General features: G+C 45.8%; 1 protein-coding gene across 1 annotated transcript in view; it reads right to left on the bottom strand.

Moving 5' to 3' along the window:
• SGPP2 (sphingosine-1-phosphate phosphatase 2) overlaps window positions 1–26,145 on the bottom strand; it is a 111,207-nt gene that overhangs the window by 26,800 nt on the left and 58,262 nt on the right. Inside the window, exons 3-4 of the mRNA XM_045775265.2 lie at window positions 4,617–4,796; window positions 1,943–2,032 (exon numbers count right to left, since the gene is read on the bottom strand). Of these exons, the coding sequence (XP_045631221.1) occupies window positions 1,943–2,032; window positions 4,617–4,796 (270 nt within the window). The remainder of the gene's footprint in view (window positions 1–1,942; window positions 2,033–4,616; window positions 4,797–26,145) is intronic.

Below are 26,145 nucleotides of genomic sequence, written 5' to 3'. Positions count from 1 at the left end.
CCTTGCAGCTGAATGAGAGGCTTAAGTAATCCTCCCCACAAATATCTGCTTCCCTATCCCCATAACCCACTGGAAAAAGAAAAGCCAGACACGAAGCTGTGTTTTTGCTGAGGTGGGTTTTCTGTGCTCTCTACTCACGTCTGCAGCCCCACATTCTCGTGTTTACACTGTTTTTCATGTTGACCTGAATTCTCACGGTTGGTTTTTTTATTACAGTCTATGGAAATTTAAAAAGTAGCCCCAGATAAAAGAAATGCCAAAACACCCGCGAGACTTCTGCCTGGTTCCATTTTTAAGTCTGCGGCCGTATTTGGAGAGAACCTCTTTCTAATGCGAAGCAGTACTGTGGCAAATGGAGAATGCTCTCCTCTCCGCTCCCCTGTGGGCTCAGAAGCCAGATGCGCCGTGTGACGGGACGGGGACAGCAAAGTCGCGTCTCGGAGGGAGAGAAGGAGCTGGGCTCCTGATTGCTCCTGTAGAATCTTCAAGATCTGGTCAGGCCGGGGGGAGGTGGGGCGAGACGAGCAGTGGCGGGGAAATTCGGGGGCAGAGCTGGTCTTTATTTGAAATGCGGGTTTTCAAAAAGATTTTATTTATTTATTTGACAGAGAGAGAGTGGCCGGCAGAGGGAGAGGGACAAGCAGGCTCCCCGCTGAGCAGGGAGTCCGACGCGGGGCTCGATCCCAGGACCCTGAGATCGCGACCTGAGCTGAAGGCAGACGCTTCACCCACTGAGCCGCCCAGGCGGCCCGGATGTTTGTGTATCAAGGAAAATTTTCGCATTCCTTTGGATTTAAGTACTACGTTAAAATCATCCACCTTGGTCGCGGAGCTGCGGGCGCGCCTTCCGTTTTGTGCCTTACTCCCCTCAGCCGAGGCCCAGCCCTGACTCCGGGGGCTCTCGGCTCCTTGCTGCTCCTTGAGTTAGGGTGTGCGTTTTCCTGTGCGAAGCAGGATGCCTCCGAGTCTCGTGCAGCCACAAGCTTGTTTTCTCTGGGCTTCCTTCCTCCCAGGCCCCTGCCTCCGCTCACTTCGACAAGCTCTCTCGCTACCCGTGTTCACCTCTGCTGCTTCTGGCCTTCCAGCCCTCCCCGCCGCCCCCCTTGCCCCCGCCAACACCAGGCGCCGGGAGGAGAAACAAGAGGGCGGCCTTTCCCTCAGAGGCCTTTTGCTCACACAGGTTTTCAGCTTCATATGGGTAGTAACACGATTAGCAAGGGCCCATTCCTTTGGCGAGACGTCTTTCTTAGGCCAGTTTCGAAGACCGGTAGTGCCCTGTGGGAGACCACGGCCAGCCTTGTGCTCAGGAACTTCATGGCAGCTGGCGAATACGCCAGGAAATCGAGCTCTGAGGTAATGTTAACTGTGCTAACCGTAGCAGCCCTGGAAATTCTGAATACGGTAAAGGGGTAGCTGAACCTTGAAATGCAGGTGGGTCTCTCTGTGCCCACCACCGCCTCCAGCCCACAGCGATACGGAAGGAAGCGAGCCCATGATTCTGGGCTCTTTTGACCCATCAGGACCCTTTCCCTGAAAGGGCAGTTGAGATCCTTAAAATCCAGGCCCGTCTCTGTGAGGGCCGACGTGGGGAACCCCATCCACGTGCTCACCTCCTTGACCCTGGTTGTTTTCCTGCACTGCTCCTGCGTCATCGTTAAACCAACATGAACCTAAATGACTGAGTCTCTGTGGCCATTCTAGCCAATCTTCCAAGTCATGAAGGTCTAGCCCCGCTCAGCCTCCTTGATGTTATCTTAATGATTCATTATCATTATTGTGCAGGGAGCACAAACTAATAATTACTTACCTCGTTGGCTTGTTGGGAAATATAATGACACAGGCAAACAGCTTTAGAAGTAACACAGCGTGAAGAACAACACACTGCTACGCTGGCCACAGTGTTACTGGGACAGTCACCCGAAGCCCCGAGCGCAGGACTTACCAGCACCGTGTGCATGCCCGTGTACAGTCTGCTGAGACAAACCAACGTGGAAAACACCACAGCCATCAGCAGTCCCAACGCAAAGGGATACTGAGTGGGGAGAAGAGAAAACAAGGCGATGAGATCATGTTCACACGGTGTGATGCGGTGGGAGGAAAGGATTCTCACCCAATGACTGCTAGTCTCAACCTTAGTTTCCCTAGACCAGCAGTCTGATGATCTAAAACCACTTGAAACCTGGGGAAAAGAGCAAAGAGAAGGGGAAGACGCCTACGACATGGTGCTGGGAGGGTTTCACACCATATAAACCTACAAATCAGACATCGTTAGAACTTGGATTTAGGCCTCATGACCACAGACATGGTGCAGACAGTTTTCATGAAGTCAATCGTTCTTTATTCCGACCTATCCTTAGCGTTACATGTATGAAGTGTCCAGTATGGAGCGAGGGGCGAGGCAGATGCACACCCGGAAGTGCAGCCAACGACTTCCTCAGCGAGCGTTGGGTGGTAAAGCTTGGCAACCACAGGCTTCCTCAGGAAGCCCAGGGGCTGTGGCCCCAGGCTAAGAATGGCCCCTTTATATACAGATGTGGAGGCAAAAATCCAGAGTCTACTGCTTCTCAACATTTGCTGGTGGGTAACGACGGCAGCCAGCGGAATCTGGCTACTGCTGAGTCCTGTAAGGAACACAGGCATATTCTCCTTATACAGGAAGACATAGAGACATAAGCCACGTGCTTCACACGCTAATGCCTGTGGTGTCCCACGGTGACAAGAATAAAGACGACAGAGAGCTATCTATACTACGTGAAGCCCTTTAGAGCCACCCCCTCCTCCCATCTTCACACAACCCTATGAAGTGGGTTCTATTATTAGCTCCATTCCACAGCTGAGGAAACCCTTAACCTTGACAATCACAAAGACACTTTCCCATCCGCCATCCCATTCGACCCTCACAGCAGCAGCTGGCCCCAGAGAGGCCAAACGACCTGCCTAAGGTCAGACAGCCCGCAAAGGGTAAGAGGCAGAACCAGAAGCCCCCTCTTCTGAATCCAAGCCCAGCACGTTCTTTCTGATGCAAGACGGGAGCAAAATCACACATGGTCGTAGGTCCTTTCTTAACAGTTATCATTAACCGGGCCTCGGATTTTAAGAAAAAGTGTTTAAAATGAGTTCATGCTTTCAGAAATTAGAGTTTGGGCATTAGCCTGAATACACAGTCATAGAATAAACCATATTTAGAACTGTTTACGGCAAATAACCCAAACAGCTAAATATATTGATCATTAAAAATTGAATAGGAAAGATGTCCATAACAACTCAGGCTGAAAACTGCTGCATCATATGAGCTGAAAAGAGTTTTTTGTGAAGGACCAGGAAGCCTTGAAATGAGTCTATAAACGGGGTTGTTTCTGTGTTCTTGCAGTCAGCTGCTACTTGGGGCTTTTTTCCTGCATGAGGCCTCTCTGGATGCTGAGAGCAGCCCGATGGGGGCCAGCCCTGGGCCCCCGTGTCCTTCTGGGGCAGATGCCCTGAGTATGACGTAGCTCAGAAGTCTGCATTAACTGAATTCGGATAGTACTGGAGATCTCAGACATTTCTGATCCTGGCCTGACTCGTAAGTTACAATAGAAGATTATACCTAGTTGGACATATTCCTTAGAACTGTCCCTTTCCCAGCCAGGAAACTGAGGTCTGACCCCCAGGTGACCAGGCAGAAGACCACAGAGGGAGAGCCAGGACCCAACACTAATCTGGTTCTTGTCCAGCTGCATCAGGCAGACTCCCCAGTTCTCAATAACCTGGAGCAAAGAATGTCCCCGTGTTTTGAGGGTGAAGGGACGAGGTGAAACAGTCCTGTCATTTATGTACAAGATGGCTAGATTTAATGAAATCTACATTGTCCAGAGAGTAAAAGGTGATATTTATTAAATGAAACTCAAACTTGGAGCAAAACTTCTCAGATGGGCAAAACAAAACTTTGCTGCAGTACTAGTCTAACTTTTAAAAGGTCTGACTGTAACTGGCATCTAAGCAGATATTAATTAGGTGAAATTCCTCTATTTGCAACATTTATCAATCTGCTGTCACTTAGAGAGTACTCTAGAAAACATGGAGCCATTATTTCTACTGATTGAGCCCCAACTAGGGACAGAGGCATCCTTGGGAGCCAATGTGGGACACAGACTCTCTCCTGCCCTGGGCCCTGGGGAGTCCAGCAGGAGGATTTATCTGGGGGAATCATCTCATCCCTGGAGGATCATTTATGAGGACCATAAGCTCCTCCCGTTTGCTGCAAACAGAAGATGAGAGAACCGATCATGTGCTGTCTAGTCGGGCAGCTCAGGGTGACGACGCTCTGCTGGGGAGACTCCACACCCTGGTTCCCGGGACAGTCCATGTCGTCTCATTGTGGGGGTGTCATTACTGGGGGTGTTACCTTCTCAATAAGGCAAAGCCTCATTTGGACGCTAAGCTGTATGTCACCTTCTCTATGAAGAAATTGTCACTGATGGCTCAATACATTTTGATCCCCTGTAGTCTTCATTTCATAAATCTCAAAGTCCCTCAAAAAGGAAAATTCTGAAGCAAAACCTCTCTTTGCCGCCTCACTTCATGGATGAGGTTACATGGGGGGGGGGGTTGTGGGGAGAGGAGTCAGGGGGCCTCACCTGGTACCTGTCCATAGTAGAGATGAGGAGGGTGAAGGATATGACAGTGGCTGCCATCGCGTGGGTAGACGGCATTCCATACTCATCAATCACCCTCTTCTCCAGCTTCACCACGGGAGGGGAGAGAGGACGTGGCCACTTCAGGATGTCCTTGGCCACCTGGCCAATATACATCACCAACTGCAAAACCAAAGGACTGAGGTGAGCCCAACCAAATAAGTAAAACCCCTCGATTGCATGAATTTATTTTGGGGTTCCCAGTCCGTTGGCTGAAATCACCGTCCTCTCTGACCCAGCTACCTGCTGGGAAAGTCTCGTAAGTTGCTATTTTAGTCAGTAAAAAGAGACACAGTCCTCCTGAATTCCAGGAGACCACTGGGCCACTAAGACAGGACATTAACACATAACTTAAAAAAAAAAAAAAAGGATTGATTTATTTTGAAGAGAGAGAAAAAGAGATCACAGGAGTGGTGGTGGGGAGGGCAGGGCAGAGGGAGAGAATCTTGAGCAGACTCGGAGCTGAGCGTGGAGCCCGAGGTGGAACTTGTTCCCATGACCCTAAGATCATGACCCCAGGCGAAACCAAGAGTCGATGCTTAACCCACTGCACCACCCAGGTGCCCCGACATTGACACATTTCTAAATTTTAGTGCTATACTTAACAAGCATTTCTATACTTCATATGCGTGCCAGGTAGTGTTCTAAGAGCTTTACAGGGGCCCTGGGTGGCGCAGTCGTTAAGCGTCTGCCTTCGGCTCAGGGCGTGATCCCGGCGTTCTGGGATCGAGCCCCACATCAGGCTCCTCTGCTATGAGCCTGCTTCTTCCTCTCCCACTCCCCCTGCTTGTGTTCCCTCTCTCGCTGGCTGTCTCTATCTCTGTCAAATAAATAAATAAAATCTTTAAAAAAAAAAAAAAGAGCTTTACAAATATTCATCCACTGAATCCAGTAACAGCAGAGAATGCAGATGCATTTCACCGCGGAGTAACTGCTGTATATAATAAGTGGAGGACCAGATTCAAACCCGGGGAGTTTTGCTTCAAAATCTGTGGCTGACGCTACCAGGATAATACCTCAAAACCCAGGGCCGTTCTCAAATCAGACAGCCTTTGTGTTCAAGTTTTAACCAGAAAAGTGACTGTACTTCCAGAACTTCTGCTTTAAAAAGTTTTGAATGCCACCGTTACTCCTGATGCATGTAGGTAACATACTGGATAAAACTCAATTTCTTTCAGTCCTCAGGAGCATCAGGAATGAGTATTTTCAACCCTAAAATAAAGACAACTCAATCTACAGTTCTTTCAAATGATTTCTCATGATGGCATGAACAAAGAAACTGCCCCCTCCCTTCTTTTCCTTAAAGCGCAAGACAGAAATCAGAATTCGGCTTCCGTACCCTTCACAGATGAACAGGACTATTAAACCACAGACTCATTTGGTCAGGGAACGTCACAGGAGGATCTCAGGATCGGTTGTAAAGAGGGAAGCGCAGCCCATTCACTCCAGTCTGCACTGGCAGCTCCAAGTGCGGGCTGAGGGCGGCCAGCGCGCATGCGTTCTGGGCGCTGGTTTCAAAGGCAGAATCTCAGGCCCCAGCCTCCAGGACGGACGGAGTTAGAACCCGGTTGTCACGAGACTCCCAGGTGGTTCGTGTGCACAGGAGAATCTGAGGAGCCCTGCTCGACACTGTGTGCTCGCACAGGTCCCTTTGTCATGGGCCTTAATCATAAACCTTCCTGTCATCGTCCTGTGACCCTATTGATTTTACTAGGCCTTTATTTAGCTCATGATGGATGGAGTTCCCTTGCTTTGGAACAACACCCACGGTGCAGGACTATTTCAAAATAACTTTCATTAGTCAGCCAGAGGGCTTTAGGGCTTCCCCCTTCTGGTGCTTTCTTTTAACTCTAATTCGGAGCATTATTCCAGCATAGGCACATCCCCCAGAAGGCGCTGCTCCTGTGTCGCGCCCCGCGGCCATTTTGCTCCGGGTTAAAAACCAGGAACCGCTGTCTGTGCACAGCAGGCCAAATCCACAGGCTTTAAACCCTCAGTGACAATCACGGATGCCATAGCTGTGATTTCTAATCGGACTTTGAAATTCAACCTCTTTACCATCCCCTTATTACCAGGAACTACTGTCCTGGAAACCCGCTCACTCTTTTATGTTTCCGCCTCCCTCCTGTGAACCTGTAAAAACCACATCAGACTGACAATTATGTGTGGAGTTGAAAAACTCACAGCTATCACTGACTACCAGGAATGTCTCAGAGCTGCTTGAGATCGATTTCTCAACACTGTCCCTTCCCCACCGGCCGGCAAAAATAAAACACTGCAGGCGTAAGAACTGTAGTTTGCTCAAAAATCCTTAAAATCCTCGGACAGGAACCCTTAAAATCATCAGGAGAAGACAGCCAGGGAGGCCTTCAGACAAATTTTTAAATTGCCTTGAAGTGCACAAATCCCTCTGACTTCGTTTCTGTTTTGCCTTCCATGTTCGAGGGATGTTTTTTAAGAATTAGGACAATTGTTCATTTCCTTTCAACAATATTACCGCAGCATCGCATCGCATCTGATCAATAAATTTCAAGTAACAATTATGAAATGACAGTTCTCTTTAAACAGAAAACAGGGCTATATTTTTCAAGTCCTGGGAAAGGGGTACCACTCGTGGATTGGGGAGTCTCTGCCTTTGCATTCACTACAGCAAAGCGATGACGTACCGAGCCCTGGGGTTAGGTTCCAGTCCGTGAGTGGAGAAAACCGTCACATAAACAGAAGATCTCATCACAATGCAAATATGCTTTGAAAAAAATTATCCAACGAGTTCTAGGGATATGTATATATGCAGAGACAGAATGAAGAAACCAGAACAAAAACAAAGAAAAAAGAAGTACATACTATATAATTCTGTTTTCATAAAATTCTTGAAAGTGGTTTAACTTTACAGCACAGAAAGCAGACCGAGGGTTGCCAGGAAAGGGGGAAAGCAATGACAAGTGGGCATGAGGATACTTTTAGGGGTGATGGATATCTATCTTAACAATTATGATGATTTCGGCGATATGTACATATACCAAAATATTCCAACTTGCACATTTTAAATATGTGTAAAGTTTGTGAACACCCTAAGAACCGTGGAATTGGACATTTCCATTGGGTGAATTGTATGGTGTGTGAATTATACCTCAATAAAGCTGTTAAGGACACGCAATTTACTGTATGTCAATCACATCTCAAAAAGTGGTTGTCTTCGCTTGGGTTGCCATAACAACCAAACACAGACTGGTTGGTGGCTTATAAACAATGGACATTTATTTCTTACATTGTGGAGGATGGAAAGTCCAAGATCAAGGCGCCAGTAGATTTGGGGTCTGGTGGGGACCTGCTTCCTGGTTCACAGAGAGGGATCTTCTTGCTGGGTCCTCACGTGGCAGAAGGAGTGAGGGAGCTCTCTGAGGTCCCTTTTACAAGGACACTCGATCCTATTTGTGAGGGCTCCACCCTCATGACCAAAGCACCTCCCAAAAGCCTCACCTCCTAATACTATCCCACTGAGCACTAGGTTTCAACATGTTAGCATTTCAGAAGTCTTCTCAAGTATGAGGAGATGTATGGGGTGGGCCTGGCCGTGAGACACTGGGAAGAGGCGTAGCCAGACCTAATCTGTCCTCTGGAGTCCTGGGCAGAGTGGAGGCAAAGACATCAAGACTAGAGGGGAAGGAGACCAGGGAAGAAAATATTGCAAAATCCAGGTGAGAAATAAAGGTGGGATCAAGGTCAGCAAAAGTGGGGCAGCAGCCAGATCACAAAAAAATTTTTTTAAGCTGGAAAAATGCTGAATAGGTTTAGAAGTGTTGGAAGAATGACAAGTAGAAATTATTTAAATAAGAGAGGGAAAAAAACCACGGAAATCGGTGGGCTAGGAACCCAGAGGTGATCGTGTACATGGAAGTGTCTAAGTTCAGAAGAGCTAAGCCACTGGTCCTCACAGGGAACATATGGTTTCCCAGGAGACACTCTTGGTTAGCTCGATGCTGGGAGGCCCTACCGGCATGAAGGGGCGGGGAGGCCAGGGTTGCAGTGTGCCATTCACGCACAAGGTGGTGCAATTCTAGAACATGGTTTTTTGTCTCTAACGTGACTCTTGAGGGCTCCGCCAGACATTCTTGTAGGTGAACGCTTATCTGTAATCCTCTGAACTGAGAGCCTAAGTCTCTGTTACAAGTCAACACCAAATATTTTCTTGCAAGGTCTGAACAGGCACTGAAGTTTCTGAGAACATAAAAACCAAGTGAATGGAGGAAAGACAGCAGTTCGGTTTATTTGGAACTGTATCTAGAATTGCTCACGGGCTGGAGAAATTGGGTCACCAGTGGAAATGCTGCTTGCTGCAGCTAACTCCACATGCCTGTGTCCATGCCACTGTAGCTGACACACGGGGACACTGTTTATAGGCTCAAGGATCCTACTACCCTAAGTGGACAGGCCCTAGAATTTGCTTATTTTAAAAGTCACCTTCTTGTTACAAGGCAGATTTTTAGAAATTATGTAAGTAGGTCATATTTTCTATGAATCGCATTTAAAGAATGCAACGTGGGCACTACAATACATTTAGAATATAAAAGGAGGTGATACTATGCTGAGTTTAGGAAGCCAGACACAGAAGACCACATATTGCACAATTCCATTTATATGAAATAACCAGAATACGCAGGAAATAGAGTAGTGGTTGGCTCGGCCTTGGACGCCAGGTGTCGGCAGTCAAGGTGTTAGCAGGGCCACACTCCCAGAGGTTCTAGGGTAGAGTCCTTTCTTTGCCTCTTCCAGTTTCTGGGTGCCACAGGTCCTCCTGGGCTTGTGGCCACATCCCTCCAGTCTCTGCCCCTGTGGTCACATTGCCTCTTCCTCTTCCTTCTGTCTCCTGCTCTCCTGTCCCTCTCAACTCTTCCTTTTTCTTATAAGGGCACCTGCCATTGGATTGAAGGCCCACGCATACACCCAAGAAATCTCCTCATCTCAAGAGCCTTAACTGAATTACACCTGCCATTCTTCTTTTTCTAAAAAAGATAGTGTTCACAGGTCCCACATATCAGGATGTAGATGGATGTTTTTGAAGACTACTGTTTAATCCACCATATTCAGCACATAGTGTGGGAATGACCGGGCACTGTGCTAGTTGGAGGAGTACGATGAAGCACAAGATAGACAAGCTCTTTGTTCTCATGGAGCATAAATCGAAACATTAGCAGAAAGTATGCTTAGCTTCTTTGCATTTTATTTGCTTCAATAAAACAGCACTGTCCTGCTTTAAAAAAAAACAAAAAACAAAAAACAAAACTGTGCTGGGTCTGACAGAATCAAAAAGTCTAATATATTAAAAACATCACTGCAGATAGAAGCATCACATGTCATTAGGGAATTACGAAATAAACCAATGAGATATTGTTACACATCTATCAGAACGGCCAAAATCTTGAACACTGACAGCGCTAAATGCTGGTGAAGACGGGGAGCAACAGGAGTGCTCGTTCTTTGCTGGTGGGAATGCACAATGGTACAGCTACTTTGGAGGACAGATGGGTGGCTTCTGACAAAACCAAACATTCTCTTACCATAAGATTCAGCAATCATGTTCCTTGGTATTTAACCCAAATGAACTGAAAACATGGCCACACAAAGCCCCGTACATGAGTATTCGTAGCAGCTTTATTGCTAAGCGCCGAAACGTAGATGTGACTAAGATGTCCTCCCGTAGGTGAAAGGGTAAATAAACTGTGGTCCATCCAGACGAAGGAATATTATTTAGCGCTAAAGGAAATGAGTTTTCAAGCCATGAGAAGACATGGGAGAACCTTAAGTCCACACTACTGAGTGAAAGAAAAAAATCTGAAAAAGCGACATACTCTAGGATTCCATCTATATGATATTCTGGAAAAGGCTCAACTGTGGAGGAGTAAAAAGATCAGGGGTTGGCAGATCTTGGAGGGGAGGAAAGATGAATAGGTAGGGCACAGAGGATGTGCAGGGCAGTGAAACTACTCTATACGATCCTGTAATGGTAGATACAGGTCATTACACATTTGTCCAAACCCATAGAGTGTTCGGCGCCAAGAGTGAATGTAAACGATGGACTTTGGGGCATCATCAGGCATCAGTGTAAGCTCATCGACTGTAACAAACGTACTGCTCTGATGCGGGAGGCTGTGCGTGGCTGAGGGCAAAGAGTATATGGGAACTCCATACTTTTCATTCCATTTTGCTATGAGCCTAAAACTGCTCTAACAATTCAAGTCTGTTAAAAAGTGTATGATGGCAGGGGCGCCTGGGTGGCTCCGTCGGGTGGCCGACTCTTGATTTTGGCTCAGGTCATGATCTCAAATACCTGGGATGGAGCCCCACGGGGCTCCCCGGTCAGTGGGGAGTCTGCTCAAGGATTCTCTTTCTCTCTCTGCCTCTCTCCCTGCCCCTCCCCCCAATCGAATGCTAAAATAAATCAATCTTTAAAAAAAAAAAAAAAGAGTACTATGGCAGAAGAGAACTATTTCTCCATTTAGTTCGCAGTTCAAGAGTATAATGATTAACTTGACATGGCTTGCCCTAAATGGAAGGCTTTACTCTGTATTGTTGAAGGGCCCTCCTACCTAAAGGGACCAAATTAAGTTTCATCATCCATCACGTTCCTTTGGGCTGAGGCCCCAAAGGCCTATATATAAAGGAAAAATCCATGAGAGGTGGCAAGGCAGGAAGCAATTATAGATCATTAACGCCTTAGCAAGCTGTCTGGGTCCCCTGCACGGTGCTGGGGCCCTGTGGCATTTGGTGATGAGGAATTAGTCTCTCTCTCTTTTTTTTTACTTCTGCCCTGATTACAAGATAAAGGAAATGTATGGGGGGGGTGTGTTCAGCTCTCTGGATAGTCTACTGTTGATCCCAAGCAGACAAAAGGCTTTTTCTAGGAAACCAATTCTGTCAACCCAAAACATGTCTTACTGTCATGGAAGGACTTTCAACTTGGGGTCTGTTCTTAGTATCTGGGCTCACCTGGGGCAGGCAGAGAAAACAGTTCTCTTCGTGTGGTTGCCCTTTCTAGTTATTACCATCCCACTGACAACTTCACTGTGTCTAACACTTCTCAGATTAACAAGACTTTACTCCTCACACTAGTATAAATAAAACCTAGAGAGTTTTGAAAATAGAGGATCCTTGCAAGAACATTATTACTAGTAAGGCAGTTACTCATTCTTTTTATACGAGATTTGTACCAGCTATCCCCCATTTGTCCTCCCCCCACAGCATTCCCATCCCCATGGTGTAAAGTCTCCATTGTTACAATAAAAGCTAAACCCTCTGTATGATATAGGGACGTAATTTGAAATGATGTCCCCCCACCATCCTTCATCCACACACACAATCTGATAAACTTTAACATCTTTCTTCCAGCTATACACATAGCTCCCTCTGCCATGGGGGAATCACAGTAACAAAAATGGGTCCCTCAAGTCTCATGGGGTGAACACATTGTGAATCACTGGGATTTACAGCCTACCCATGGATTTATTTTTAAGAAGTCAGGCATTTAGTTATATCATTCTTTAACTGCTGGAGACCAGAGAACACTAACGTGTAATCCAAAGACCACAGCTTCTCTGCCCGTGCATACCGATGTTGTTCTCAGTCCAACCAAATTAAGCTCATTCCTCTGTTTCTCAGGTTACTGATCTGAAGATTTGGATAAAGTAAGAACCAGACACCCAATCATTCCTCTTCTAGGTACATACCCACGAGAACTGGAAACCTATGTCCTCACAGAAACTTGCCCACGAATGGTCTTAGCATCATCCTTCACAATAGCCACGAAGTTTAAACAAAGAACCCAACATCCATCAACTGATGAATGGAGAAACAGAATGGGTTATATCCTCACAATGAAATGTTTTCATAAAAAGCAATGAATTACAGACACAGACTACAACAGGAATGAACCTTGAAAACAGTATGCTAAGTGAAAGCAGCCAGATGAGAAAAGGACAAATATTGTTATCATTCCACATATAGAAAATGTTCAGCATTGGGGCACCTGGGTGGCTCAGTCATTAAGCATCTGCCTTCGGCTCAGGGTGTGATCCCGGTGTTCTGGGATCGAGCCCCACATCAGGCCCCTCTGCTGGAAGCCTGCTTCTTCCTCTCCCACTCCCCCTGCTTGTGTTCCCTCTATCGCTGGCTGTCTCTATCTCTGTCAAATAAATAATTAAAATCTTAAAAAAAAAAAAAAAAAGAAAGAAAGAAAGAAAGAAAAAATGTTCAGCATAGGCCAATCCATAGAGACCAAAAGTAGATCAGTGGTTGTCTGGGACTAGAGGGAGGGGAATGGGGATAGGAGGCTTCTTCTGGGGGAGATGAAACTGTTCTGAAGGTAGATCGGGGTAAGGGTTGCACAACTTCATGAATACACTAAAAACCATCGAATTACATTCCTTAAGGAGGTGAGCATCATGGTATGTGAATTTCATCACAATTTGAAGAGAGAGAGAAACTAGACATCAAAATGGGTCCTGGAAACACCTCTTCTTTCTGTCCTTGAAGTCCTTTGCTGCAAAGTGTTATGGACAAGGCCTTCCAGTATTGATTCCAGAGACGCCGCTAGGGTGATTACTAATATTCTTTGCTTCAGGAGCCCCGCCCAGCGCTGCTGCAACCTGGTTCTGCAGGGCACCCGGGGTGACCACCCGTGCCACAGAGAAAGCTGCTCAAAATCCACCTACTCCAAACCAGGGGTAGGGGACTCATTTTAAAGCAATTTTTCCCTGCGGAGACTTTACGGATCAACACTTTTACAAGAGACTGGCCACACTGGGCTGTGTTCTTGTTGGGGGGGGGGTGTGCTCTGGAGCAGCTTGTTTGGCATCAGGGAGTGAATTAAAAGCAGCTCTTTGTTATGGTTATTTCAGAACATTCTAGAAGCCAGTGCCTACCAGCCAGTGTGAGAAGCTGTTTTCAGTTGGTGAATGTCTTCTCATACTTGTGGCACGACTTTATTTACTTTCTAAAATTCTGAGCCCGTTTCTAGTGTGTGCTGTGTGGTGTGTGTGTGTGTGTGTGTGTGCACGCTCGGGGAGTGGGGGGGGGATGGTGGTGAGTCACTGAGAGAAGCAACTGTAATTTCAAACTAATAAGATTTCATTCCATGCCTGAAGCACCAAAACAAAGAAATTACAGAGCAAACACCATAAATCACAGAAGGCGGACAGAAAACTGGTCTTTACATAGTCAAGGTCCCGTGGAAATGAAGATACAATAGCTAAGGCACAAATGACAGGTGAGAAAAATAAAATAATTAAGTTACAACATTTGCTGTTTCTTTCTAATGCTCCATTTTTTCAGGCTCAGATCTGCTTCTGAACTTTTTGAAGACATACTAAAGGTACAAAGATTAGTAATGAAATCATAGACATATGAACACCTTTAGGAAAATTACTTACAACCAATTGAGCCTCCTTTCAATTATTGAGGAGTTGGGTTCAATAATAACCTAATATCAGTGCAGTGATTTTTTTTCTTAGAGTATGTTTTCATAGACCTTGTTTATTTTAATGTCCATATCATTCCTATTTTACAGATGAGAAAACTGAGAAGGTGAATGTCTCACTAAAGATAACACAATCAGAGTAGTGGAGCTAGACTTGAATTTTGTTTTCTGATTCCAAATCCTATGGTCTTTTCACCATATTCCACCATCTAGCATCTGACAATTAATATATTCAAACAGGTAGCTTTCCTCAAGGAGCCCAAATGCTATGATCTTAACCCATTACATGCATATAGCACTCAGTAGAGGTCATTGACTGCCCTTGGGACTAAGAGATTAAGATGTCACCGTTGATGAGAAAATTTCCAAATTCTTATCTGTACCATTCCACCAGTGATCTGTCCAGCAGAAGGCTGGGACCACAGTATCCTTTACTCACTACTGGATAGATGTCACATCCAAAATGGCGCCCACTGAGGGAATGGGTGTCTTCAGTCCTAATAATTATAGAGGACATACAAAAGCTAAAATCATGCATAAGCCCACCCTCCTTCAACCAATCAACCAATCACAAAAACCTCTAAATATCCATGACAGGCCACTGGTTAAATAAATTATGCAACAGTTCAAAAAGCCTTGTGAAATATATGGTTAAATGAAAAAAAGCCAGAGTATACCTTGATCCCATTTGTATTTTAAAAAAATGTATTTACATATAAATGCATGTAGGTGTGTGGGAAATTGTGGATGGCAGAATCACTGGTGGTGGAGAACTGAGGTCTGGGCTGGATACCTTGTGTACTATTTGAGTTTTTCACACAAACAAAAATTCACTTCAGATAACAATGTAACAGCCATTGCAAAGAAAATTCCTTCTTATGAGACTCCTCCCTCACGTTTTTAAGTATTTCCATTGTCAGTCCTGGTGACCACAGAAAAATAAACTGCAAAATAACACTGAAAGATCAAAACCTCTATTTTTATAGACCCTTGAGAGCAAAGATGCAGATGTTAGTCACTCACCATGTTCAAATTTCTCATCTGATTAAAACCACAAACTATTTGCACTCTCCACGCATGCGTTAAAAATCTGTGTGCGTAACCCAGCCAGCCAGCCTAGGCTACAGCCAAAAAAAAAAAAAAAAAAAAAAAAATCTCAGAATTTAAGCTGGAAGGAAACTCCACCTTCGATCTTGGCTGACTGACGACTAACCTAAGCCTCTTTCTGCTCTTGCCTGCATCAGAAACAGTAAAACCTGCAACAGGACTTTCCCACAGCTTAGAAACCCAACAAATTCGGGAAAATCACCCCAAGCAATCTGAACCAAGAGCCTAAGTGAATTCTTTGCCAATCAGCTTCCCAATTAGCCAAGGATAGCCCCTGGTCTCTATGGGGCAAGGACAGCCTAAATGACTAACTATTTTAGTGTTTTCAAGATTGAGTAGGCATAGTTTTAACTGGAATGTGTCTGGACCTCTGGTGGGACACATTGTGTGGCCCTTCCTACCCTACTGGGCTTGGGGTTCCCTCCAGGCCCAGATCTCATCAGCCTTTTTCAAACTACAGTCAGTCAACAAACCACCTTCTAGATTCTGCTACATCCATGGATGACTCACGTTATTAAATAATACTGGTCTTCAGATTGGCTTACTCCTTCCTAGCAAAACATTTGTGAAATCATGACCTGATTGCTGGTTATATTTTACAACCGAAGTAGAACCCAGATGTACCTATCTAAAAAGTAAAAACTCACCTCACGTCCTAGGCACTCTGGGAATCACGGTTACATAATTACGCAGTTACTGATCTCCACTCATTTTCATATGATTACCTCTAAGGTAGGCTGTGCCTCTTTTTTTTTTTTTAAGATTTTATTTATTTGAGAGAGAGACAGAGAGAGGATCTGTATGAGCAGCGGGAGGAGCAGAGGGAGAGGGACAAGCAGACTCCCTGCTGAATGTGGAGCCAGACGCAGGGGCTCGATCCCATGACCCTGAGATCATGACCTGAGCCAAAGTCAAGATGGGACGCTGAACCGACTGAGCCACCCTGGCGCCCTGGCTATGCTGGTTTTATCCCCTGACCCCTGCAACGAGCTGAGGTCCTGAATGCGTGCACGCATACAAGCAAGCCGGCAGTAAATATGCAGGTATCCCTCACTCTCCAAATTCTTGTTCCCTGAATTCTGAAGCCAAAGAGATTTAGGTAAACATGTGGATAAACTTCTTGCTATCAAACCTCATGTCACTTGCTATCTGGAACTCAGGAACCAAAAAGATTTGAACTCATAAGCCGTTACTACTCAACCTTGCTACCTGGACTTGGTCTAAAATGTATTACTTCTTTTATCATGTTTAAAACTCATGCAAGGGGCGCCTGGGTGGCACAGCGGTTAAGTGTCTGCCTTCGGCTCAGGGGGTGATCCCAGCGTTCTGGGATCGAGCCCCACATCAGGCTCCTCCGCTAGGAGCCTGCTTCTTCCTCTCCCACTCCCCCTGCTTGTGTTCCCTCTCTCGCTGGCTGTCTCTGTCTCTGTCGAATAAATAAATAAAATCTTAAAAAAATAAATAAAACTCATGCAATTCTCAGTTCCTCCCCACTCAATAGAAGCCTCACCTTTTTTTTTTTTTTTAAGATTTATTTATCTATTTTAGAGAGGGAGAGAGGGAGAGACTGAGCATGAGCCAGAGTAGGAGCGGAAGGAAAGGGAGAGAAATCCTCAAGCAGACCCCCACCCCCACCCCCACCCCGAGCATGGACCCTGATGCCCGGCTCGATCCCAGGAGCCTGAGACCCAGACCCAAGCCAAATCAAAAGTCAGCCACTCAGTGTACTGAGCCACCTTGTTATGCAGTGCTGGCCACATCCTCGTCATGATGGTCAAAGTTGGATTAAGGGGATTTGTCTGTAGGTGCCCTGTCACCAGCCTGCTTCCAAAGTGGCCATTGTGGCCATTAGTGATTCCTTTTCTTGACCTTGATAATATGGACTACATGTTAATAACTGATTCTACCCTTACAAGTTCAAGGAACCATCAAGGCTGAGAGTGGAAAGCTGACGGTCAACAAGAATTCCATCCCCATTTTCCAGAAGCAAGATCCCACCCGCATCAAATGGTGTGATGTGCTGAATACCTCATAGAGCCCACTGCTATCTTCACCATCTTACACAGGATGGTGCTCACTTGAAAGGTAAAGACAAAGGGTTATCATCCTGAACCCCTGTGCTGATGTCACAGTGCTCAGAAAGGGAGACAACTGTGACAATGACGACTGTTTCAAGATTGTCAGCAATGCCATCTACAGACCGAGTGCTTGGCCCTCCTGGCCAAGGTTATCCATGATGACCTTGGCAATGTGGAGGAACCTAAGACCATGGTCCGTGCCATCACTGCTCGTGGGTGATCTCGGTAAGGGATCATAATGGACCCTCTGGCATGCTGTGGTATAATGTCCACGATCATTATTCCCGAACCTCTAGTCCTGCCAAGGTTGTGTGCAAGGTCATCCCCAAGCTGAATGGGAAGCTCACTGGCTTGGCCTCTGTAGTGGTACCATTTCTAGTATTAGCTTCCAGAATGAGCTCTCATTTCTCCCCAGAGCTCTTGTGTTTATCAACAGCAAGCTAGAGCTTGTCAGCATGGCGCATTAATAAGCTGCTGCGGGCTTTACCTAAATCCCCACTCGCTTCTGTACACACCAGCTTGGGAGCCACTTAGATGTTACAGATTAACACTGCTAACAGCAGCCTATCTATGGTGCATATCATAAAGCAAATATGGGATATACTCTGGCGAAAAGTCAGGAAGGCGCTGTTCCTTCAAAGGACCCTAGCAAGTCACTCTCTTATTTTTCTCCAAAGATATAATCCGAAGGGGAGACTAGTAGGTTAAATTTAAATGATCAGTTTTCGATCTATTAATTTTCCCAAGACATTTTCATGTACATACCCTAATTCCTGGTTATTTTTTAAAACTTAATTGAGCAAATCTCCCACTTCACCTCGGCCAGTTTCTCTGCTTTGTTCGTCTTACAAATGTTCCCACAATTCAACAGTCGTGTTCTACAAGTGGGTCTAGCAAATGGGAGAACTTATGAGAGTGACACAAGGAACGTCTGCCCAGACCCTTCTTCAAGCTCAGGCCATGCCGGGGCACCCAGGGAACTTGTGCTCCACCATAAAGCATCGGTCTTAAAAATTGTTGGTCATAAAAACAAATGTTCTTACATGTCCCCTTTCAACTCCACCCAAACCCAAACATTTAATAAAACAAAACCAGCTGCGTAGACGAAAGCATTGGCGTTTCTGTAATGTGTATCAGAATTTTCTGAAGAAAAAAAAATCAATTAGAAAAACCATAGATACTATTTAAATGGGATTCAGGCTCAGTAGATCTTGAAATATCTCCAGCCTCAGAGAGAGTCTAGTGACAAGAGAAAATGTCTATGTTCTATGGCACTGTCTGTGGAGGAGGAAGTCTCTGGACATGGTGAGGTTGGGGTGGCCATGATGCTGACTTGACAGACCCCGAGCCTGATTTTAGGCTAAAGGTCTGATACTACACCCCTAGTTTTTCAGGCCATCACTGGCTCTCCTCACACATTTAGTCAGAGTTGGGTCATTTCAAGTTGGCTTCCTGTAAAGGGAGGCTCTTGGGCGTGAAGAACATTTGGAGCTAGAGGTTGCCTCAGTCTGACAGTCTACATTCTTACACAACTCAGAAAAGCTCTGAATGGTGGTCACTCAAGAGAAATTAAAAAAAAAAAAAAAGATCGCTTTCTGGAAGGACTAAAGACTCCAAGGAGTCAAGCCATACAGCCTCATCCATTCAAGTTCTGAATCCAGTCAACCTCATCTCAGTGGCTGGCCTTTCCCGGGACCAGTGAACCATGCTGCTCAGAAAGATACATGGTTCATGGTGCGGGCTCACGTAACTCCTGCCGCAACCCAAATGGATTACAACCATCTTTAACCAGGAAAGCAACGTTAAGGAAGCACTTGTGCTAATGGTCCTTGTTGGAGGAAGTTCAAGGGTCAGGGGCCTTCTGCTTACCCAGATTTGTTCCCCTCACATACGTCCAAATCTTCCCCTTTCTCTTACTCGGCAAGAAATTTAACACTGAGCTAACTGGTGATAAGAAGAGGGGCTGACAGTCCGCAGACCTTCAGGACTGGGCACTCTCCGTCTCTAAAGGCTAAGAGTGCCAGCTGCATTTCCTCACGCTCAAACAACCGCACATTTGTGGGGAAGGCACGCTTTCTCGATGAGGTGCTTTCTTGCGCTGCAGTCCCTGAGCAAACGAAATTACCAGTTAAAAGGCTGGGAAGGAAATGGAGAGCTAAGGAAATGCATAAGAAGAAAAATTCAATATGCAAGCTAACAAAATTATGGAAGCCATAATCATAGGATGTAAGGAAGAAAATTCACTTATGACAATGTGGATGATGTCAGTTTGGGGTGAGGGCGCCCTGGATATGTATCTACTCCATGAATCAGGGGGAAGAGCCAAATGGACTCTTCTATTTTTTTTTATACGACGTCTATTTCCACTCTCGGGCTGACATCACTGGCTGTGCTATCAGCCCTGGGCAAAGCCAATTTCACATTCATTTCTGAACAACTATCAACATGATAGCTATGAGCAGGGGTGGTTACCAAGTCCGTGTGCCAAAGCAGTCCCAAGTCTAGAGACCCAAGCACACTATCTCCCTAACGCCCTCCATCAGCTGTGCGTGTATCAATACCCCTATTTACTCCTCACTGCCCCCCAGTTTTCTGGTTATCACTTCTCTTCCCTCCACACTGAAAACAGAGGCATTACATGAACATTAGGACCACAGAGCCATGACTCGGCTGCTCCGCTCCCCCACCATCACCACTCCTGGGAACAGCAACTTCACATGCCACTTACTAAAGTAATGGGCCCTGCTCTAAGACTTAACCTCCCTCCTGGGAAACATCTGGACCTCGGACAGTCTCTTCTAGAGAGGAGAGAGTACCTGAGCCCCGACTTCCAGGTGGAGGCTCTCATACCTCAGGCACGAAACCAGTCAGCCAGACGGACTGGTGTAATTCCATCTGCAAGTGACACCTTTCCGCCAAGTAGGTTCAGACCTACTCGGAGCCAGCCCGAGGTGAGAACGTAACATTTTAAGTTCGCATCTTGGCCACCAGCGTTCTGATCCTTCAGGCTCTCGGCCAAGAGACCTCTGGTTCTAGTAAGCTCTGTGGGAGGGCTTGCTTGGTGTAGACATGCTGACACCGACCACAAAAACACAACTCACCACCCCCTAGAAACTGAGATGCCACTGCACGTGACAGGGGGTTGTAGACGTGGAAATATTCTTGAACCTGTCACCTCTGAAAATCAATTCCTTTTCATTTTGGTTGCAAGAATGTCCTTCCTCCAAAAAACCAGGATTTTTTGTTTTTGTTAGTTTTTGGGTTTTTTTCCCCCTCACGCCCTGACTTTGCTGCTTCCTCTGCACCTCTGGCAGGATGACTTCATTACAAGGTTTCTCCCAGGCAGAGAAGAATTGGCTCTCCTCCCCTGGAGCTAGAGGACTCCGCTGAAGAGCTGATCTTTGAGCAGGAAGGGACAGGAATCCCAGAGGGTCCCCTGCCTGACGCCTGCTCTCTGCAGGAGGCAAAGGAGGGAATCTGGAGGGGGACAGGCGCAGTGGAGGGCAGGGGTGGGGGGAGCAGGGCACCACGGATTTTCCAGTTGGCCAGTGAGTGATTAACTCTATTAGGAGGGGCTGGGGATCACACAGTCAGCAACCCCCAAATGGGACTGTAACCGGGGCTATAACCTCCCTGTGACCCTTTGTAATGAGAGAGGCTTGACTGGAGCCTGCTGGTGTCTGCTCTCTGGGCCAACACGCACACCCATGTTCTTCTCTCTGAACCCTTTCCCACTTGCACCCGCCGCTGTAAGGCCACGGTCCACACAGTAGGGGCAACACAAGTCTCTGTGTAAAATTACTGTTTGATGGACAAAACGTCTTACAGATTTGACTCACAGCCCAAGTTTTGTTTCAAAGATGAAAAAGACCAACTGGAAAGTGCCTTTGCACTTTTAAAAATCGACCTATTCTTCTAGCTTCTTCTTAGGGTCTCGCTTGCCAGGCCATTCAGACTTCTTGGGAACACAGTTTCCAAATGAATACAGACATCGTGAATACAGAAAGACTGCTCATAAGTGCAAAACATTCTAGACTTGCCATAGACAATTTACACAGGAGCTATAGGCAAACTGTATGTCAAGTCAGCCCTGTGCCCAAATGCCACAGTGTTGGAAGGGCCTTCCCTGACCACCTTCCCTAACACGGCTACCTCTCCCCACACCTTTTTCTGTTTCTTCATAGAATTTTATCCTGCCTCCATTTAGACTGCGTATTTTTATTTTATCGGCCGCATTCTCACCGTGAGCAGATGCTCCCAGAGTCTGGAATAGTGCCTGGGGCAGCTGGGGATCCTTGCTCTTTCCACCTGTCTCGGCCTGGAAATGTCTCCCAGCCTCCCACCTGGCTGGCTCCCCCTCACCCTTCAAGCCTTAAGTTAAATCAAACAGCACAAAGGGTTCTTTCTTGATCACCTTCTTTCAAGTAGGTCTCTGCTCTCACCCTGGCTGTGGCCCAAACGATAATCAAACCATCTTTACTGTATCGATTTTCTTATTACTGTCTGTTTTGCCTCCACGGTAATCCCAGGAGCACAGAACGGCACCTGTCTTGTTCGTTGCTTGTTCCCCAGCACTAAGGAGAGTGTTGGCAGATGTTGGTTAAAGGAATGAACAAGTGGCTACAATTTGAGTTGTTGCCCAGCAATGACAAGAAAGAAGGTCTGACGCTCTTTTTAAAAAGCAAATAGAATCTGCTGATTCGACTATATCAGTTCAGAAATAAATAGAATTGTTACTTTCATACTGAAAACACCTTGACGGAATCTCAACCAAATGTGGATCCTGACTTTCCATCAGGGACACTGGAGAACCATTCCAGATGGCAGTGAGATTGGGGGGCAGGGGATTCTATTTTTAAAAGATCTCGAGGGCACTACCTCAGGACTTTGTAGATTTTTCTAGTGTATCTTTAACACCCTGAACTGTTCATGACTTCTTTGCAGGTCTGTCCCCTGCAGGGGGACGGCTCTTAAATCATCTTTGTAGAAACAGCCTTTATTTATTTTGCCCAATTACTGGAGTGGCTGCTATGTGGTAGCTTCGAGGGACAGTAAGGAGCCATCCAGTAGGGAATGCAGATGCGAGATCCGGAGTGGATTTCCTACAGCGGATGCTGGTGCGGAGTCTTGCAGCAGACAGGAGCAGGGGACATCATGAAAGGCAGTGGCAGTTCTGGGAAGGAAGCCTAAAGCAGAGCATGGCATGCCGAAAATGCAGAGCCTGAGCTGGGGGCGCGGCTCATCGTCAGGAGTTCTGCGATGCCAGAGAATGCACAGGAGGAAGGGCTAAAGGTAGAGATTGAGGCAGGAATCTAGTCATAAAAGGCCTTAAAGGTAGTTTTAAGGTGCTTGGACGTTAACATGTTTTAATGAGTGGTGTGTGGTCAGATTTGCAGGCAAGGTCACGCTACATGCCGTGTGTAGGGTGGGGGGTGCATTTGAATAGCTGGAAGGAGATTCATTAGAAAGTTAATGCAATAGGGCTAAATAAAGATGATGCAGGAGTACACCGAGGGAATGTTTCCAGAAATGTGGGAAATATAAAATTACACTACACAGCATAGAATAAAAATCTCCACTAAATGAGTAAATGGACCATCCATGGCTCCCTGAAGAATGGCTGTGCTCACTGCTTCAGAGACTATCAATCTGAGAAGTGAGGACCTAGGGACATGCATTTTTTCAAGGTGCTAGTGTTTATTCTGTAGCTTTTCTGTGTCATAGCTTCGTGTGTGGAGGCAGATCATTCAGATTTTTTTTTTTTAAAGATTTTATTTATTCATTCGACAGGATAGAGACAGCCAGCGAGAGAGGGAACACAAGCAGGGGGAGTGGGAGAGGAAGAAGCAGGCTCATAGCGGAGGAGCCTGATGTGGGGCTCGATCCCAGCATGCCGGGATCACGCCCTGAGCCGAAGGCAGACGCTTAACTGCTGTGCCACCCAGGCGCCCCCAGATGTTTTGACTTAAAAGTCCTACTCTTTGAATCTACCAAGCTCATGAAAGAATAAAGTCCAAGTTGTCTCAGTAAATAATTCAGGATTGGAGCCAGTACTCCAGCATAATTGAGAATCTGATGTAAAATGCTATGTAACACCTTCTTTGATACTATGTAACTTCTAGGCTCAACTACGGAGGGGAACAAAAAACTGGAGGATTGATGACTACAGACCTAATCATACGTCTCTCGAGATCAAGGTCGCTGACTGAACCAGGATATCAAGCAGAACACACATGTGATGTAATCAACAGCCTACATGTCCTAGAAGAATTAGAATAGTTTTTCCATATATTACTTGAAAATGATACAGCACTCTTTAAAAATCCATGTTCTTTGTGAACTATTATTGACTTAGAAACAGGAGTAAAACAAGTTAATAGACTACCTGCACCCCGCTGAAAAGGGGGTACTAGAGAACGGGTTCTCAATGAGTCTCGCGAACCCTGGGAAAGCCAGCTCTAAAATAAAGGGGGTGTACTGTATGGTGACTAACATAATATAATAAAAAAATATTTAAAAAAAATTTAAAACAAAATAAAATAAAGGGGGAGAACATACAGAAATAATGTAATGTCTGTGGAAGATGCTTTTGTAGTGACAATTGAATGTACAGTTGATCCTTGAAACAGCACAGGGGGTAGGGGCTCAGTGGAAAATCCACATGTAACTTCAAAAAAAATTTTTTTTTTTTTTAATTTTCAGTAACCTGGATACCACACGTAGGGCTCAAACTCACGACCCCAAGGCTCTCTAGAGTCGTGTGCTCTACCGACTGAGCCAGCCAGGAGCCCCTCGAGTCCAACTACTAATATAGCTCACTATTGACTACAAGCCTTACTGATAATACGAACAGTCAGGTAACACATTTTTTTGTATGTTATACGTGTTACGTACTGTATCCTTACAATAAGTGAGCTAGAGAAAACAAACGTTATTAGGAAAATCATAAGAAAGAGAAAATACATTCACCTTTACAGTGCTAGGCTGTATTTATCAAAAAAATCCGCGAATGAGTGGACCTGCACAGCTCAAACCCGTGTTATTCAAGGGTCAACCGCCTGTTTTGGTCTAATCAGTCATATCTAATGCTTGTGATTGGACACTATAAAAATAAAATTAGGAACCCGCTTCACGTTCGAGCAGCAATCTTTAGATCTCTATCTGGTTTCTGCATCGAGTCCCAAGTGAGGCTAAATGCCAGCCTGAACAAGGTGACCCCCTCGTCCTCGTTTTCCTGTTATTTATATGTTGCCTTGGTGAGAGGAAACATTCAAATGCCTTCCAGAAAGGTATTCTGCACTAACAAAGGACTGTATGTTGCATAAGGGCAGCAAACACAAAATTTGCCACAAAACGGTGTTTGGAAGAGAACGGTCATGCCGCCGCACAGAGGTATCCTAGGGTAGAAGCTTCTGTGCTTCCTCATTGTCTCTATCGAACAAACAAAAAACCCCAAATCTGGATTTAGGTAGGAAGAGGCTTTATTGGAAAGGATTCTTGCAAAAAGGGGAAGGGACTATGGCAATCGGGCAACCCCTCTCATCGGGAGATCTGCGAGCGTTCAAGGATCAGGCAGAGAAGGGCTTTCCTTTACTAGGGAGGAATGAAGTTGTTCCCCAGATGTGGGGAGAGGGACAGGGCAGTAGATCAGAGCATGCGGACCCTGAGCTCAGTTTATTCTCAGGAGGGCCCTTCAGGAGGGGCTGTGTGCTGGTTGGGGCGTAGGTCCGTCAAAGTTCAAGGGTGAGGGCAGGGAGAGAAGTTTCAAGTTTGGTCAAGTCAGGTATTGTCCAGACTGGTCGGCGGAGACAGGGTTCAAATCACTGACAAGGCAAAGAATGGGAATTGGAGGGTTGAGTCTGGCCCTGTCACAGGTAAACAAGGGGGAAATCCGTGAGTGTTGAAGTCAAATGGGGAAGGGTGGGTCCTTGCAGTGAGTCATTTCCTGGAACACAAAAGCTGGGAGGATTATCTTCAGGGTTTCAGGTAAAATCCAACAGATACGTTCTTGGCTTAAAAATAAAAGAGAGGGAAGAAGATATTGAGAACTTTATCTAAATGGGTTTTGATTTGTAGGACAAAGTGTAGACTTAAAAAGGACTTCGGTGAAAGTATTTTAAGATCAGCTCTGACATCACCAAACCCCTTCGAGGCCCTTAAACCTTCATCCTAGGTTAAGGACAAGCCGAAGAAAACTGCCAGGAGCTTTCTGAGAAGGTGCTGACATGAGGTGAAACCAGGACTTGGGTCACTGAGTGAAAAGGTGCAAACTTTCCTTTAGGAAAAAAAAAAAAAAGACCCAGTCTTTACCTAATGCTCAGATGTCTCTAAATTCTGCTCTTATTTACCCAAAATATGTGATAGTGATGCATTATATGATTGTTCTTCTCTGAACTTTCCTAAGGGGTGCTTTTGCCCACCCACGAATATTCTCTCTACCCCTACAGCCAAACCCACTGGGCCCATTCCAAAGGCTTCATTTCCTCCAAAGACACCCTTTATTTTAGGCTGGACACCGTAGGAGGACGTAGGAAGGCCGGCAGAATTGAGCGGGATTATCAATAATACACCCTCCACTTTATTATATGTAAATGCAGGTATTAAATATCTTACCATAATGATGTTAGATTGAGATAAGAATATATTGGGGGGGAATATATTTGGAAGTGCTGTGCCATCTGTGGAGTTGTAGGCTTCTTTTTACATATATGTATATTATTTTTAGAAACAATGACCGACTCCTGGAACTTCTATTTCATGTGTGGAACCATCCATCATATTATAGATACAGAACTGCTACAGTTCCTATTGCTAC

The sequence above is a fragment of the Ursus americanus genome, chromosome 1, assembly GCF_024610735.1.
Source record: "Ursus americanus isolate L20-20 chromosome 1, mUrsAme1.1.p, whole genome shotgun sequence".
In the NCBI taxonomy this organism is placed as follows: Eukaryota; Metazoa; Chordata; class Mammalia; order Carnivora; family Ursidae; genus Ursus; species Ursus americanus.
Note: the sequence above shows the minus strand (reverse complement) of the source record. Positions and strands in the feature narration are given on the sequence as shown.